This window comes from Euwallacea fornicatus, chromosome 11 (genome assembly GCF_040115645.1).
Source record: "Euwallacea fornicatus isolate EFF26 chromosome 11, ASM4011564v1, whole genome shotgun sequence".
NCBI classification, from domain to species: Eukaryota; Metazoa; Arthropoda; class Insecta; order Coleoptera; family Curculionidae; genus Euwallacea; species Euwallacea fornicatus.
Genome location: NC_089551.1, coordinates 1,388,383 through 1,404,414, shown reverse-complemented (window position 1 = coordinate 1,404,414; position 16,032 = coordinate 1,388,383). Strand labels below are relative to the sequence as shown.

General features: G+C 37.8%; 4 protein-coding genes and 1 non-coding gene across 7 annotated transcripts in view; 2 read left to right on the top strand and 3 right to left on the bottom strand.

The window, feature by feature from the left end:
* Positions 1-152: 152 nt before the first annotated feature.
* Positions 153-4,133, bottom strand: l(2)gd1 (lethal (2) giant discs 1). Of its 3 annotated transcripts, none has more exons than XM_066287127.1 (13): positions 3,894-4,132; positions 3,557-3,694; positions 3,150-3,499; positions 2,871-3,091; positions 2,653-2,819; positions 2,484-2,602; positions 2,334-2,430; positions 1,863-2,275; positions 1,573-1,728; positions 1,282-1,519; positions 1,079-1,230; positions 579-711; positions 153-523 (listed from the first exon to the last, which is right to left on the bottom strand). In XM_066287127.1, the coding sequence occupies exons 1-13, from the start codon at positions 3,957-3,959 to the stop codon at positions 404-406; spliced, it is 2,370 nt and encodes a 789-aa protein (XP_066143224.1). In that variant the 5' UTR covers positions 3,960-4,132; the 3' UTR covers positions 153-403. The 3 variants fall into 3 exon arrangements, with proteins under 3 accessions (XP_066143224.1, XP_066143225.1, XP_066143226.1); XM_066287128.1 differs by having other exon boundaries at positions 579-669; XM_066287129.1 differs by lacking the exons at positions 153-523; positions 579-711 and adding an exon at positions 718-912 and having other exon boundaries at positions 3,894-4,133.
* A 576-nt stretch (positions 4,134-4,709) lies between these two features.
* Positions 4,710-7,316, top strand: Pgd (phosphogluconate dehydrogenase). The gene is made up of 6 exons (XM_066287126.1): positions 4,710-5,080; positions 5,367-5,643; positions 5,696-5,801; positions 6,040-6,384; positions 6,440-6,709; positions 6,764-7,316. Exons 1-6 carry the CDS (start codon positions 5,058-5,060, stop codon positions 7,201-7,203), a joined length of 1,461 nt encoding a protein of 486 aa, XP_066143223.1. The 5' UTR covers positions 4,710-5,057; the 3' UTR covers positions 7,204-7,316.
* A 3,071-nt stretch (positions 7,317-10,387) lies between these two features.
* On the bottom strand, positions 10,388-12,358 carry cbt (cabut). The gene is made up of 2 exons (XM_066287249.1): positions 12,142-12,358; positions 10,388-11,653 (listed from the first exon to the last, which is right to left on the bottom strand). Exons 1-2 carry the CDS (start codon positions 12,205-12,207, stop codon positions 10,748-10,750), a joined length of 972 nt encoding a protein of 323 aa, XP_066143346.1. The 5' UTR covers positions 12,208-12,358; the 3' UTR covers positions 10,388-10,747.
* A 1,912-nt stretch (positions 12,359-14,270) lies between these two features.
* On the bottom strand, positions 14,271-14,342 carry TRNAT-UGU (transfer RNA threonine (anticodon UGU)). Its single transcript has one exon. It is a non-coding gene; the product is annotated as a tRNA-Thr (tRNA).
* A 990-nt stretch (positions 14,343-15,332) lies between these two features.
* The window catches only part of ush (Zinc finger protein ush), a 53,585-nt gene continuing 52,885 nt past the window's right edge, over positions 15,333-16,032 (top strand). Inside the window, exon 1 of the mRNA XM_066287147.1 lies at positions 15,333-15,611. Coding sequence (XP_066143244.1) covers positions 15,572-15,611 — 40 coding nt within the window. The 5' untranslated portion in view covers positions 15,333-15,571. The remainder of the gene's footprint in view (positions 15,612-16,032) is intronic.

Below are 16,032 nucleotides of genomic sequence, written 5' to 3'. Positions count from 1 at the left end.
CATCTATAATTTATCTCGTTAATAAATCAAGATATTATACAATATTTGAAAAAATATATTAGATTTTTTAAGGTAATTTTCCGGTTCCCGAGATATCCGCACTCATTGCCCCAGTGTCTCGACAAACCTGGTGTGAAATTAAACACTTCTCACAATTTTTACAGCGTTTATTGAACTATCAACTTTCATTGGGTATTAATTTACACCTAAAAGGCACAGAACAAGCGTAACTTACTACATAAATCACTTCCTCGCATTGTGTCCTCAGTTCATTTCAAACTCGCAATAGTCAAATGTAATAAACAGTTGGTAATGTGTTAACTATACATATAAGAGAAATACATAATATACAGAAAAATACATCTTCAACTATCAATAAAATCACATAAATCATGCACCATAACTACTGATCTAATACTAGCCACTTCTCCTTCAGTTGCTCCACCTGCTGGGTCGCAATCGGGTTCCGCACTCTCAAACGGACTTCCAGCTTGCCCCCAGTTTTTCTTCGACCATCCATCAACTAAAATTACCAAAATTAGTAGACCACTAAAACAAAACCTCCTTGATACTATTACTTCGAAGCTATCGTGAATTTCGCATTGAGTTTCCAGCGGCTGCAGCTTCAAATTGACACTCCCAATAAGAGTGTCGCTTCGGAAGAAGCCACTGAAACAGGAAAAGGCGTCGCTAGCGCAACCACAGTCGCAGCTAGCCGACCAATCATGGCACTCCAATTTTAAGTTTATAAGGTTGAAGCAAGTCATGTAGCCAACCGTACTTTAAGCACTGAAAGCTACATGCGAAAAATGGGGATGGGGTTAGGGGAGCATATAATGTGATTAGACCCTCACCGATTTCAAATATATTTTTAATAATCTAATTGAACTGTGCCACAAGTGGTCCCAACACCTAACAAATTATCACATAAAAATACGACAAATTCCGCATGCATAAATAGAGTTAATACCTAACAAAAATACTTCGGAACAACGACAAACATTACAATTCTGCGAGGAATATATTCATTCAATATATTTCAATCTTAAAAGTGCACAAAACAATATTAACCACTTACCCTTTGGAGTAAACGTTGAATTTAATTCCATGCCTTTTGAACACCCTCTGACATTGCCTGGAATTGCGTTGTATTGGTATCAAAAAAGTCTTATTATACTCGGGGTTATTCGTGTCTCTAACAGTGAAAGTTTTATCACTGTAAGGAGTTTCCTAAAACATTTTATTGACCAAAAACTACCATTGTAGAAGATCAAATTTAACCTGTGGGAACGCGAATTCAAACTTGACGTAAGTGTCTATATCTTTAGGACTGTCAGATCTATAGTTTATTCCCCTGATAATCACTAATTCCATTTCGTTATCTGTCAGCTCTGTGAAGCTTTTGACAATAGAAAATTCCTTTGTTTCATAGTGATGCGTGGGAGCTCGCCCCCCTCTACGTTTTGCCACTCGGACTATGTCCAAATCTTTTGTTACACTTAAGGCCAGTTGTTCAAAGCTAAAATTAGCATTTGCAGAAATTCTGAGAATATTGATGGGAATTACTAGTACCGATTGGTTCCAGCCACATCACCCAAGGCTTTGTGATGATCTCTAGTGCTGAGGCACATTTTCAGTTGCTTGGTAAGCTGGTTTTCCAGGCGGGTGAGTAAGTCACCATCGCTGTCATCATTCTCTGTGCATTCATCTACCATTACTATGTCATACCTAAATGAATTATGACATTATGAAAAAACGTTTGATGGCAAATGACTGTTTTGTAAGAAATTGTGAGGTATTTTGAACCAATAATTGTGACTCACGTTAGAGTCTGTATTTCTAAGAAAAACGACTATACTAACACATTATCCAACTGAGACTTGGCATCAGGGCTAACAGGAATTGTTGCCCAATCTACTGGAAGACCGGCCTGAGCCGCCTCTATCAACTTATTGAACCCTATTGTTTGTTTCAAAAACTCCTTGGCCTGCATCAATTCTCCTTGTTTCTTGGCAGTGACGGCCGCCAACTTGAATTGCTTTTGCTTGGCCTGTAAAATCAGCACTTGTTTTTCTTGGTGCGATGTCAACACTTTATTCCCCGAAATCCTGTTTGAAGGACTCGGTTTATCTTCCTGTTTCCGTTCACTTGAAGGTTCAGGTGGGGTAGCTGGTTTTTGACTTGCAAGTTCCGGAACTGGGATAGGGCCGAAGCCGGGCGGCGTAGGCAGTTCATCCAAGGCTAGGGGACGGCCAGCTTTATGCGCTTTTAAAGCCTAGACTTACCATATTTATAATAGTAAATTTTAATGAAATATTTAAAAACACACGTACCTGCTCATATTGTTTAACTATCCTGCCAAATCTTCTGGCTTTGCTGTTGTTGTTCTCTTCTTTAGCCTTCTGCTCATATGTTTTGTATAGTTCCAACCTATATTAAACACTACAATATAATTGCTGATTAAGTAAAGCTACAAACAAAACCTTTGCAGCAAAGCCTCCTCTACAGTATTTGCAGTTACTAGTTGAGGCTCTGGAATATCACTGCTATCATCAGCCTGTCCTTGCTTCTCATTTTCTTGTACTTTTATTAATGCTCCTGCCTAAAACACAATGATAACCTCCTAATCTGTTGCCTATAAAAAAATCTTGCCTCTCCAGGTGGCCCAGGCATATCTGACAAATCTACTTCCTGCCCATCCCTAACAGCCTGTATCACATGATCAAAAACTTTCCAAATTTTCATGTAACCCAAGGCATTTTCAGTATCTCCAGACTTTTTGGCCTGCAACATTGCGATTTTATATTCTTTTTGCCTACCTAAAACTCATAGCATCTAGCAAAAACTCCTCACATAATTATAAAACTAACCAAGAAGCATATTTAAAAGCTCCTGGTCAATCTCTTTCTTGGCTTCTGCGACGTTGCTCTGCACTACATCAGGAAGAGGCATATGATTGGTTTCTGGCATGGCTGGAGCAGGTCTGGATGGAGTTAAAGGGGAAGGTACTGAAGATATATCTTCTGAGGTGGATGGTTTTGGTTTTATTTTAATTTCAGGAGGTGTGCTTTCATCATTGAGATTTACAAACCTAATACAGATGCACCATATAAAAATAAGTGTTTCAATGTTTTGAGATATGAATTTACCCTCCTGCTCTAGCTGTCTTCAATAAATCATTCAAAGTCTTAATAGCTCGACCGTATCTTCGGGCCTTGCTAGTCTCTTCAGCATTTTTTGCTTCACTCTCAAGAGTTTTATAATTGCTAATCCTTTGTTCTAGAATATTAACAACTTCCATACTAGGAGAAGGTGGAGTTACTAGGGAAGCTTCGCTCTTGAGTTCCTGCTCTTCCTCTCCTGTAATTTCCTGCAATTCACTTAACAAATCTGGATCGTTCTCATCCACATCTTCATCTTCAACATTTTCATCAACATCCTTCAATGTACCTTGGACAATGGCATTTAATTCATGCTGCAGTAATGGTTGTTTTAAAGTCTGAGATTTGGAATTTTTTTACCATGATAAAATACAATCAAGACAATTAAAACATACTTTCTTAGGGGAGCTTTTTTGTCTTGTACCATCACCAGCTAAGGCAGCCAGTTCAGCTTCAAGATCATCATCACTTCCTTCCGAATTGTCAAACTGCCCCATAGCGTTGAAATCTTGGGGGATGTCCATAAGTCCAAACTAAAGGATGCAAAGGAGAAGATGAAGCAGTAATAACACTGTAGGTTGATTGTGTATTTTTATGAACAGATTTGACCTTTCAAATTTTAGGGATCTACTCCAAGGGATACCAAGTAATGTCCTTGGTATAAGATTTTCCGGTGGTTACACATTTGCATATCTGAATGACTAATAAAAAAGTTTTTGCAATAACTTTTACCTGTGCTAGATTGCCTGAGTGGTCTGGTTTGGATCTGGGCCTGTCAGGCTTCTTACGGCCGAACATTATGAATTTCAATAACAAACAGCCCCAGTTTATTAAAACTAAGAAGAATACTGAATAATAAAAGCTACCGAAAGAACACGACTTTTATTTTTAGAAATTGGTAACTTTATTCATCAATAATCAACGAACAACAAACAATCATATGTCACTAATTTCGTTTGTTATTGCTAAAGTAAATTTACAATTTTTGCACTCAGTTCACAGAACAAAAATCAGTTCTTTTTTGACAGAAGGAATGCGGAATAAATTCTGGATTTTATGTTGATTTTAGATAAAATTATGTAGTTTTTTAAATGTACTACAGAATTACGTGTGATAAGGTCATTCTGAGTTTCTTAGTTGGAGTTTGGATAAAATTAAATGTTGGGAGATCAAAATATGCAATCATTCTTTCCTTTGTCTACATTATTGACAATGATGATATAAACTAGTTACTTTGAAAGGACCCTTTGGGGCAAATAAAGCGCATACGTGAGTAAAAGGGACAAACGGGAGCATTACATATATGTTCCCTTTCTTGAATCCAAATGGTCGCAATAGGTCGATATATATATATATGGGTGTGTGTGGTTTATTTTTTTGTTCATCATACTACAAGGATAAAACAAGGATAAAGATATTTCTGACACTCAGTTATGTTTATTTCTTTCTAATATGACCTTTACCTAAATAATCCGTTTAAAAATCAGCTGTTATCGCATTTATGGCTGTCTAGTTACAGCAAACTTGAATTTATTAAAAAGTAATTTTTAATATCCACCTTTTTTGTATTTTTCCCTTAGAGTTAAGTGTCAAGCCCCAAAAAACTACATTACTTAAGTTAACATATCTTCATGTCTTTGTTCGATCCCTATTTAAATCTCAATTCCTACCATTTTCTTATTTGCCGGTTGGTTTGGTATTGGTATCAGGGTTCGGGTTAGTAGATTCCATTGACCTTCATTCAATGTGACTTTCCAGTACCATCGTGTCGATAAAAACGACTTAGAGGGGACCGATTGCTTAATTTTACACAAAATCAATTCCCCATTTGGTGCTCGTAGCGAGCGCGCGTGAGGTGCTTTCATATATCTTAACCACCATCAACAGGTTATCGCCATGGCTTGCCCTTTACCTTCGAAGTAAGTTAACAATTTATTTACTTCCTGCCTCTTAAATAAATTTAAAATAACCTATAGAGTGTGAATATTTACTAAACATTTCAAGAAAATGGCAAGTCATGCTCTTTAATGACGCCAATAGATTTGATGATTTGATTATTCTGCCAAGTCATTATTTAATAGGTTTCTAAAGAAGATATAAAAGGCCTATATACTTGTATTCCTGAAGCCAATATTTTTCTTCTACAACAAAATAGCAATAACAATACAATTAGTCTTTGTGAATCTATTTGTCATGAATTTCCAGAAAGGGGGACATAGGCCTCATTGGTTTGGCTGTCATGGGCCAAAACCTAATTCTGAATATCGCAGATCATGGGTTTACCGTAGTGGCTTTTAATCGAACAGTCGAAAAAGTTGATCATTTCTTGGCAAATGAGGCCAAAGGAAAAAGCATTATTGGGGCTAAATCTATTGCTGACTTGGCTGCCAAGTTGAAAACCCCAAGGAGGATTATTTTGCTGGTGAAAGCAGGCCCTGCAGTAGACAGTTTTATCGACCAATTATTGCCCCATTTAGAAAAGGTACATGTTAACATTGAAGATGTTGGGAAAATAATGCAGGTTTTTGCTCTAGGGGGATATTATAATCGATGGGGGCAACTCTGAATATCAAGACAGTGAAATAAGGAGTAAAGAATTACAGAAGAAAGGACTTAGATTTGTAGGGTCTGGTGTCTCAGGTAATTGCCATTATTAATGAGTTTTTATTAAACTATACCCACTAGATACTAAAATGTCTTAAGAGCAACTTGCACCTTTTATAAATATATATTTTTGTTCCAGACTTAAAGTAGTCAGAAAGTTTAATGAAAATACAGAAGATTCATAAATAACTTAATAAAAATTGTACACAAGGAACCATAAATTGTATTAATCAGCTTGCAAATAAAAATTTAGGACATATATATTTTTGTTTAGGTGGTGAAGAGGGAGCTAGATATGGCCCCAGTCTCATGCCTGGAGGCAACAAGGAAGCTTGGCCTTACATTAAAGACATTTTCCAAGGAATTGCTGCTAAAGCTGATGGTCAGCCTTGCTGTGATTGGGTGGGCAGTGATGGAGCTGGTCACTTTGTCAAAATGGTCCATAATGGTATTGAATACGGTGACATGCAGCTTATTGGTGAGGTCTATCATCTGATGTTGGCCCTTGGAATTACTCAGGATGAAATGGCTGACACTTTCGAGCAATGGAATATGGGAGAATTGGACAGTTTCTTGATTGAGATTACCAGGGATATTTTGAGATATAAGGACTCTGATGGTGAAATCTTGTTTATAATAAATTTGTCTTATGGAAGTAAATGTTTGTTTGTTAGGTCAGTACTTATTACCTAAGATCAGAGACACTGCGGGTCAAAAAGGAACTGGGAAATGGACAGCTATTGCTGCTCTTAATTATGGAGTGCCAGTGACACTAATAGGAGAAGCTGTATTTAGTCGCTGCTTGTCAGCATTGAAGACTGAAAGGGAGAAATCAAGTAAAATATTGCCAGGACCTTCAGCAACATTTACCGGAGACAGAAAGAAATTCCTTGAAGACATTAGGCAAGCTTTATATGCAAGTAAAATAGTATCTTATGCCCAAGGTATTTAGATGAAGATAACGTTATTATTTAAAAATTAAAAACATCAAATTGCAGGCTTCATGTTGCTTCGCGAAGCTGCTCAAGTGCACAACTGGGATTTGGATTATGGTTCTATCGCCTTAATGTGGCGAGGCGGCTGCATTATCCGCTCGGTGTTTTTGGGTCAAATTAAAAAGGCTTTTGACTCGGATAAAAACTTGAGGTCCCTTCTATTAGCTCCCTTCTTCTTGGAAGCAATCACTAAAGCTCAATCTGGATGGAGAAATGTTGTGTCTACCGCTGTCACTTTGGGAGTTCCCACCCCCGCTTTAGGAACAGCTCTAGCTTTCTACGATGGATATAGATTGGAAAAGTTACCGGCAAATCTTTTACAAGCGCAAAGAGACTATTTTGGTGCCCACACCTACGAAATATTGGGCCAAGAGGGGAAATTTGTGCACACAAACTGGACTGGCAAAGGTGGCAACGTGTCCGCTTCCACTTACGACGCTTGATTTTTAAATAAAGCATTTTTTGTTGGCATTTATTACTGATAATATTGTGATTAAGGATGTTTTTTTATTGTATGATTATACCGTTTATATGAAAATAAATAATGTGCTGTTGATTAAGACTGTTTTCAATTATAACATGGATTCCCTGGATGACAACTACGAGAATTGAAATTACGAAGCCAAAAGTAAATAAGAGCATGAATGTTGCAAGTCAGAAGTAGCTTAACGGTTTGGATAATTCCTGGTTTTAACTTTCAAAGTTATAAGGGGATTTACAACTTTCTTGATTCTTTCTCGGCAATGGTGAATGCAAGATTCTTTGATACGTTTATTGAATGAAACGGAAAAGTACATCGCTTTTGGGCAAAATACTTTCCTAAGTTGCCATTTCATTAAAATCGGCTCAAGACTGTATGGAAAAGGGTACAAGCTTATTTTAAACCTAATTAATTACTTTACTGAAAAAATGCAAGACTTCTTTTCCCTGTAGCTACAGTATACGTAGTAAGTGTTTAACTACTTATATTGTTTTTTATTCCATTTGCGGATAACGTCTCGCATGAGTAAGAGTAGTTTGGGTAATGAAATTGCATAGTATTCCCATTTAAAATTAAGTAAAAATAACATACACCTTTTACTAAGGGCACGGATGAAAACCTTTCTTGACTTTTTGGTGATTACAATTTCTTAAGAAACCGTTCACTTATCAACCGTTCGAACGAGCACCCTCATTAAGGTTCCGGTAACAAATTGGCCACAGTCTTCAGAATCAAGAAAAAAAAGAGTAGAAAAAATGTTCAAAACAGTATGGCAAAAAAAATTGTGATTAAAAGTAAATCTTATTTAGGCCATTTGGGTATACATCACGATTGATGACGCAACTCCACAAGTTCAATAGTCAGACTTGAGCAGCCACACCCTTCATTTACTTGAGTGCTGCCTTGGGTAATTCTCTTTGGATTTTCGTCATTTGTAATGTAAATAAATATGTCAAATCATGTAATCATTGCATGCCAGCTCGTGATTTTGCCGTAGAGTCCATAAACAGAACAATTAATGTAGAAAAAAGACAAATTACTCAGCAATCTTAATCAATTAGGTTCGCAATTATATCATTGCCATCGCTTTTTCTTCTAAAGTGGTGATTTGTTTTAAAATAATAATTTATTAAAAAGCTAACAAGGAGGCTGGGGAGCTAAAATTCGAAGCCGCACTGTATAATAATATCCATAGGGCTCCTTTCATCATTGAATATGTTTGATGATGGTGACGTCCGACGCGTTCGTCATTTGGCCTCGCGTTTCCCGTATGGTTGAACTTATCAGCATGCAAAATAATGCGGATCCTCGCCTCGACGCTGTTTATCCTATGAATGTTGAAATGCCTGGATGACGTCAAAAGCTTCCTCATCATGCCTCGACGGCGTGGCTGGGGGACCGCTTGAACTTGGATCCCGCAAATCCACACTCCCACAAAGTGCGTCAAGGACGAGGAGTGGACTTCTAGGTGCCCCATGTTTACGCCATTCTATAATAAGTTCAGCGGAAATTTACCGTAGCTGCACAACAACAAACACATGTATATTCAGAGTATTTTTGTCTCAAATGGTGTTAGAAACTACGCCTATGAACCGTGCCCAAAACTAGTTTGTGGCGGTTTTTGACACACCTCTTATTATCAAATATTTCAGCCATTCCCCATTTAATTTTTATGTCCTCTTTATGCCTTCTGTTGAAACACGCTCGTGTTCAACGTTCTTCGCCTTTAGATACGCAACGCAATCGATATCAGGGGACACGTCAGTTTCTACCATCCAGATCACGAATAATAAGCGTGGAAATGTGCGTCAGAAGACGCAGATCCGCCTCACGGCGATGGCAAAAATTGTGAATTTGTAGCCTTTCTAATTTTAGAAAAAAGAAAATGGACGGTTGCTAAGTCATCTCTTTTAATGGGTGGGTTTTTGCCTACCCGTGCTACCCAACGCACTGAATTTCGCGGTATTTAACTAGGCGAGGTATCATCTTGTTTACCCATAGTTTTATTAATACCTTCAGCTCAAGGGAAATTAAAGTCCATGTTTTGAAACGTACATTTAGTGGGATTTGCAGTATACGCAAAGAGAAAGGTGGATTTTATAGAATATTTTTAAACGATTATCCAACAGAATTTTCAAAATTCGTGGCGCTTTGACGCACATGACCACGCCGATCGGTCGTGATTCGAAAGTTCGATCGTAAGGCTTTGCAATCAGCCCCGTTGGAATCAGGAAATCAACGCCCACTATCATACTCGGCCCCACAATCATTAATTTCTCAATTAAGCGCTATTAACGAAAAGTCTGTATTTTGTTACTGAAACTGAGACTAAACCCCAATTGGGCTACGTGATTTTTAGCATTAACCGGTATTTTGAAGGATTTGTTTTACCTCATTGTTATTGTGCTTTGCACAGATAACAATACAACTCAAGAGCGTGTGCATGGTTCTCGTCATGTTTGCAGAAAGATATGCGAAATGCGTGAAAGAACGATCGAAGCTGTATTCTTCAGCGAAATATCTCTTCTTGGCACTATGCGTATATTATTTTCTATGTAGGAAGTTGCCCAGTTGCGCGTTACAATGACGCAAATATCATGTTTGGATGCAAAGCTCACGCGGGGATTCCGTGATCATCGCCTTTTTAATTCAACAACAGTGAAGTATTTATAGTTGCAGCTAAGAAGGTTTTAGAGTGATGTTTACCTAGTTTTATTATTCAATATTCTAAGAGGTACGGCCGCAAAAGAATACTTTCATCGATGCTTTCACGAATCCATGAGAACAGTCTTTTTTCAGAATCAGAGTAATTTTACCTTCACCATTGTGTCATAATTTTCGAAACCTGCGGGGAATTACACGGCACGCATTCAAGATGACGTTGATGTGCCAAGTGAAAAGGGTCAGAGAGGCACAGGTCTAGCAGGAAAATCCTAGCTATTATTAAGTTTGCGGGGGCCCGCGTCTGCTAAGTCCACACTGTGTGACCGCGGGAAATACCGATGATTTTTCGTAAAAATTCTCTGAATTTTGGAACATCCCATGAGGATATGGGAAAAACTACCGTTTTCACAGTTAACATGATGATGATTTTTGACTAGTTTGGATTTTCCGCTCGGCTGCTCTGTATAAGTAAAACTCCAAAATCTATCTCATATGATACTTTTAATGATATAAAAAACTCAGTTGATTCTCCACGTTGCAATATGTACAAATCCAATAAAAAAATAAAATAAATAATAAGAAACATAATAATTGTTATTAGATCACAGATCAACAATATCCCTAACAGTGCTAACTTTTCATTGTACATCGGTATGATCGATGTTCAAACACAAGGAATGCATTTACACAGATATCGAAATTATGTACTACAAAATCAGTCGACGATGTACCATGGTGCAAACTCATCATTATTACTGATTAAATTGCAAAATTCCTTTTCTTTGACAAAATCATTTTGCACCATGTTACATGAACCTTAAAGTTAAGTGAATAACCCTTCTTCAGTAGGCCGCCAAAGGTGCTGGCTGCAATTTTCTCAAAAGCGGAACGACATTAACTTTCGGCGTCCCTATCCTGTCTTTAGCATGTCTTTTAACGTGCTTCGCCAGGTGGTCTGATCGCATAAACCTCCTCTGGCACACATCACATTGAAATTTCTTCTCTCCGGTGTGAGTCCTTTTGTGCCTGGAGAGTTCATCTGACCTGGAAAACCTCCTCGCACATTCAGGCCATTGGCAAACAAAAGGTTTCTCCCCTGTATGAGTCCTGTTATGAGCCTTCAAATGGGAAGATTTAAAGTAGTTTTTGCCACAGCCCTCGTATTGGCACTCATAAATGCGTCTTCTTTGTGGCTGCTGAGGAGGGGCCAGTAGGACTAACTGAGTGGGCACCATGGTGCCATCAGGTGAGAGAAAGAAGGTTTGAGGCTGGGCGACATTGGCCATCACTTTAGGTGCTAGTGCTGGCAGAATATTGGCGGCAGTAATTACTTTTGCCACAGGTTTCGGTGCATTGCCAGTTTCTTTGTCGGTAATCTTCTGACTGGCAACAATGGACTCCTTCCTATTCCCCATTTTGAACTTGATGCTCTTTAAGATGTTTACGTGCTCAGTGTCGGTTCCCTTTTGATGAAGTGGTAAAGAAATGCAGGTACCATCATTGTTGGCCTTCATGATCACTGAAACGGTTCTCTGTACGCTCTCAGGGGGGGGAGTGGCGATTTGAGGTGGTGGCGATAAGGAGGCTCGGACGAAACGTTTTTTTAAAGGAATATCGTGCTCTTCGCTCTCAGAATCAGAGGGCTGGGGTGTCGGGGGAAAAGCAGTGCAGACAGGACGCTTCTGACCCAGAAACTGGTGCAGCTGGTAAATGGTGGAGGATTGGCTGGTGTCATCGTCTGAGGCCACCTGTAAAACAACGAAAACAAATTAATATATTTAATTTGTGGCAAAATGTGGAGCTGAGATAAATGCACCGTCTAAATTTAAAACTCGAGGCTCGTTACTGCCAGTGTTTACTCATGATAGTAGTAGCGCAACGTAGATATATAATTAATGGAAAAAACGTACTAACATATATTAAAGAGTGACTAGAAGATTAAAATTAAATGTATGATAAAACTCTTCGAAATCTGGACAGAAATTACTTTCTCTTCTTTAATAGAATTTAGTTTTGCGGCTGCTGATGTAGGCAACCAAGTAAACACTGTATTTAAAGCACGCTCCCAATCATGCTGGCGGCAAGATTTCTCAACAATCACTATCTCAATGCGTGATTCGAATCAAACAATAATAGGCACTTCCATTGTTGGTTTTTAGGGCATTAGAAATGTTATAAAAAAAAGCTCAGATAATTCTGAATTAAGTTGTCCAAAGCAACACAAAAAAATACTTACAGCTTTCAGTGGGGGTGTGCACGGGGGCGAAAGCACCAAACGGCTCGCCTCTTTGTTGATTTCCATCTTTTCTTCTCTAATCAATTTCAACTACAAAACACAACAACGCACTTGGACGAAAATGTTCACTTCCTGCCTTCTCGGCCCGTACAGTTTCTCTATCGAAACGGATTCTTTATTTTGAAGCTCGGTTTTGTTGTGTTCGCGGCCTGGCATGCTGAATCGGGGTGTGTAGCGTGCCGTTGCGGGCCGCCAGCCAATCGGACGCGGGGGCTCGTCAGCATCGGCCAATCGGAGATTGCTGATCACGCCGAAGAAGCGTGATCCTGAGCGTGATGTTCACGTGCACACCGGCTGATCGCAGGGGCCACGGACCGTGATTCTGACGTCACGGTGGCGTGCCGAGGCCGTGACGTCATGCCAAGCCCACTCGGCGGGGCGAGGTGGCTTTTTTTTGTTGGAAAAGGGGGTGAATGCAAGTCTCAGGTGGATTTGAGTGCAAATACCTCATGTTATGTGTTTGTTCTTTATTAATTAATAAAATTATTACAGAATTTAAGTGAGGTGTTCAAGTTTTTTTCTTTACCATATTTAGAAATTAAAAAACGCACATAATTCAAAATTTTTAAGTCGGAGGGATTTTTCTCAAATAAATAAATAAAAACTGACAAAGAAAGGTTATAACATAAATTATATTCATATTTAGGAAATAATAATAAAGGCAGACACCTTATATTTTTCTAAATTCTAAGATTCTAAACAAACTCTTAGAAGAATAGTCACGTGGACGTATTGGTGCGTAAATGTACAAACTGGTGCGTTTTTCTTTAATTCTTGTATTTTTGATTTGTAGCGATTGTAACAAATAAAACCCATTTTATTGATTTTACATTTTAATAGACAAGTACCCACATTATAACTTAAAACACACCTACAATATTCCTTACTTTGTAATCTAGCATTCCTTCTGTCAGCAATAACATAAAATTTAATTTCATATAAGTAGATTAAAAAAATTTCAGTATTAATCATTGAGAGCCTGGCGCCATCTGTCCGTGGCTTTGCCAGCTTCAGTTCTTACTAGCATAGGGACAATTGATGTTATTAAACGAACGAATTATCTCGCATTTCACAAGGCAGATGGCGATAGCTATCTCGCATCTGTAACAAATTTAACCGCTATGTAAAGTTGTCTGACTCGAATTGAATTTTTTTCACGCAGTGGCAGACATACATATAATAAAACATTTCAGTGTTATGCCCAGGAACCCATGGAGTTACACCTTACCCTGCCACAAATACCAAATGGAGTTTTGTACAAAAAAAGGTGTCTGCAGTGCAGCCCAAGAATCAAGAAAAAGCCATTTTTTTGAAAAAGAACGAGTTTTAAAAAATCAAAGTACGTCAATGATTGTCATAGATATTGACAATATAAAAACCCTTATTATTTGGGAATAGTGCTATGGGCATACGAGGGCCATGGCATCAAGAAAATAAAATATTAATAGAATCGAATTTCGTTTCACGCAAAATTTAATTTCATGTCACTTAATATGAAAAATTTGTTGAACTTCTCGGAATGCCACTTCATAAATATCGAAAGATCATAATTTTTAGATGCGCAAATCGATTTGAAAAATATCAGGGCCATAGCAAAAGAGGTTAAAAGGGTATAACCACCTGAAATTATCATCTACCAGATAAATTTCGTTGAAGTTAAGAAAAACGCATTATGCCATTGCTTGTAAAAAATGTTGAGAGTTAACATTGCTATGAGAAAATCAGTGTCGTAACAAGAAGGGAGTAACTAATTATAAAAATTAAGTTTTTATTGACTTGTTAAGTTTCAATATTACATTTTACAACGAAGTGAATTTTAGATGAAGGCTTATAGACCAAAAACCAAATATGAAAATATCGCCGATTTTTGCACATCTTTTATTTGTCAATTGAAGAGGTTCAGATATATTAGATTATTTTGTCAGTTTCGAAAATGTGCCTTTCAGTCATTGAAAATATTTATTTAAAATCGTTATTTTATATAGAAAAAGAACATTTTGTAGTACAAAACAATATTAATATTCTTAAACAAAAATAAAAAGACAAAAAAAAAGTACTTCGAACGAACTTGCCTCCTGTGAGGATTGAACTCACGACCCCTGGTTTACAAGACCAGTGCTCTGCCACTGAGCTAAAGAGGCTTGTGGGATGGAATTTCTATGGGCTGTACTCAATAAACTCAATGTTTTTACTCTTTAGAAAAAAAACCAAACTTTGAAACACAAAACTACAGCCGGAAATAGTGAAAAAGACCATTAAGTCTTAAACTAAATTACTTTTGCCGTAATGAAACCAAAATCAAGTTGGGAAAGCGAAGATATAAGTTTACTATGTTTTCACTTTTAAAATATTCAACCATCTAGAATTATTAGAATACAGATTTCAGACTGTTAACAAAAGAAGTAAACGCATGTCTAATGTGTATGAGATTGATAAGGCTTGTTTCCGATAAACGAATACAAGAAACATCGCACTGAACCGTGAGCGCTATGGGCGTTGCCATATTTTGTGTTTTTTCACAATGTTGGTAAACTTTTAGATGTGTGTATATTAAACTTTATACACTTAACAGTCCAATTTTGCAGGTTTCTGGTTACTTTATCAGGTTATTAATTTTTTTTATTCTGTAATTTGACAATTCGATTGCAATTTTGTAATTTTAAACCCTTTTGTTACATCCATCAACTTATTATTCAGGTTTCCAACATTGAGATTTCAATTCGAAGTGCGTAGATCATGGATAGCGTATAAGAGCATACTATGTAGAATGTACGGGTGTTATAGAGGCGCAAGCGAATTTCTTAAAGTTCGGAACAACAATGCAAAAGATATGCACATTTTAGGAAAATATAATTATATTTTATTATAAACAGTGAATTCACGAAAGAATGCTATTTTTTATGAAATTCCATACGATATCGAGTTTTGCAAGAATTTTATATGCAGATACAGCGGAAGGTATAGGTCCCAGGCTCTCCAAAATTGGTTATAGGCAATTGACAAATTAGAGAGCAAAGTTGTGTCTCCTATCAGTTAGCTAGTTGCGGCTTTAATTAGGGAGGAATTGTGGCAACATCGCCGCTTAAAAAGCAACAATCGGAGTGAGTCAGAGCGGCAGCACCAGTCCGCCGCCACCTCGATCGGAGTGAGGTTACCGCGCCCTCTTCCGTCAGACACGCGGACTGTCAACTTTTTGACGCACGCCGCCCGGCAAAATTTGAAAGTCGATTGTTTTTTCCCTAACCCTTATTTTGTTTTTTGCTCCTGCAGCTTATTCGTTCATTGTTGTGTTGTGTTGTGTCGTTTTTTGTTCTGTTTTTCCGTGCCATGTGACTGATTTCGTTTGTCAATCGTTTTCCCAGATCCAGCGATGTCCAGACGCAAGCAGAGCAATCCAAAACCGTTGAAAAGTGAGTTGCTTTATATGTTTGTCTGGTCGAAAATCCCGGAACTTTTCGTGGGACCTTTCAACTGTCGATTATCGTTTATCATTATATGTTCAATATGAAGTTATCTTGAGGAACGCAACAAACAAATAATATATCACTAACTATCTGGCTGATAGAATTTATCTCTTTTATCGCTTCTGCCCGGTCGGGTCAGGTCAACAATCAGTCCAAAGAAATCAGCTATTTTTGATATTGATATAAACTCAAGATAACTGTTACTTGCAGAGACAACTTCGTATATCATAAAATACATCAATATGTACGTATCCACTGCTCCGCATTAAATGTGCTGACTGTGTATGTTGCGCTTGCCGCAAACTGCAAACTGAACCATTCCTGGGTTGCAACAAAAACACGGTGTTGACTTAAAATAAAATATAAC

Excerpts from the sequence above, each read along its gene's own strand:
- Pgd (XM_066287126.1), top strand. The coding sequence starts at position 5,058 with ATGGCTTGCCCTTTACCTTCGAA. Across the intron at positions 5,644-5,695 it reads TATTGCCCCATTTAGAAAAG|GGGGATATTATAATCGATGG; the intron begins GTACATGTTAAC and ends TTTTTGCTCTAG. Across the intron at positions 5,802-6,039 it reads TGTAGGGTCTGGTGTCTCAG|GTGGTGAAGAGGGAGCTAGA; the intron begins GTAATTGCCATT and ends ATTTTTGTTTAG.
- cbt (XM_066287249.1), bottom strand. The coding sequence starts at position 12,207 with ATGGAAATCAACAAAGAGGCGAGCCGTTTGGTGCTTTCGCCCCCGTGC. Across the intron at positions 11,654-12,141 it reads GCACACCCCCACTGAAAGCT|GTGGCCTCAGACGATGACAC; the intron begins GTAAGTATTTTT and ends GTTGTTTTACAG.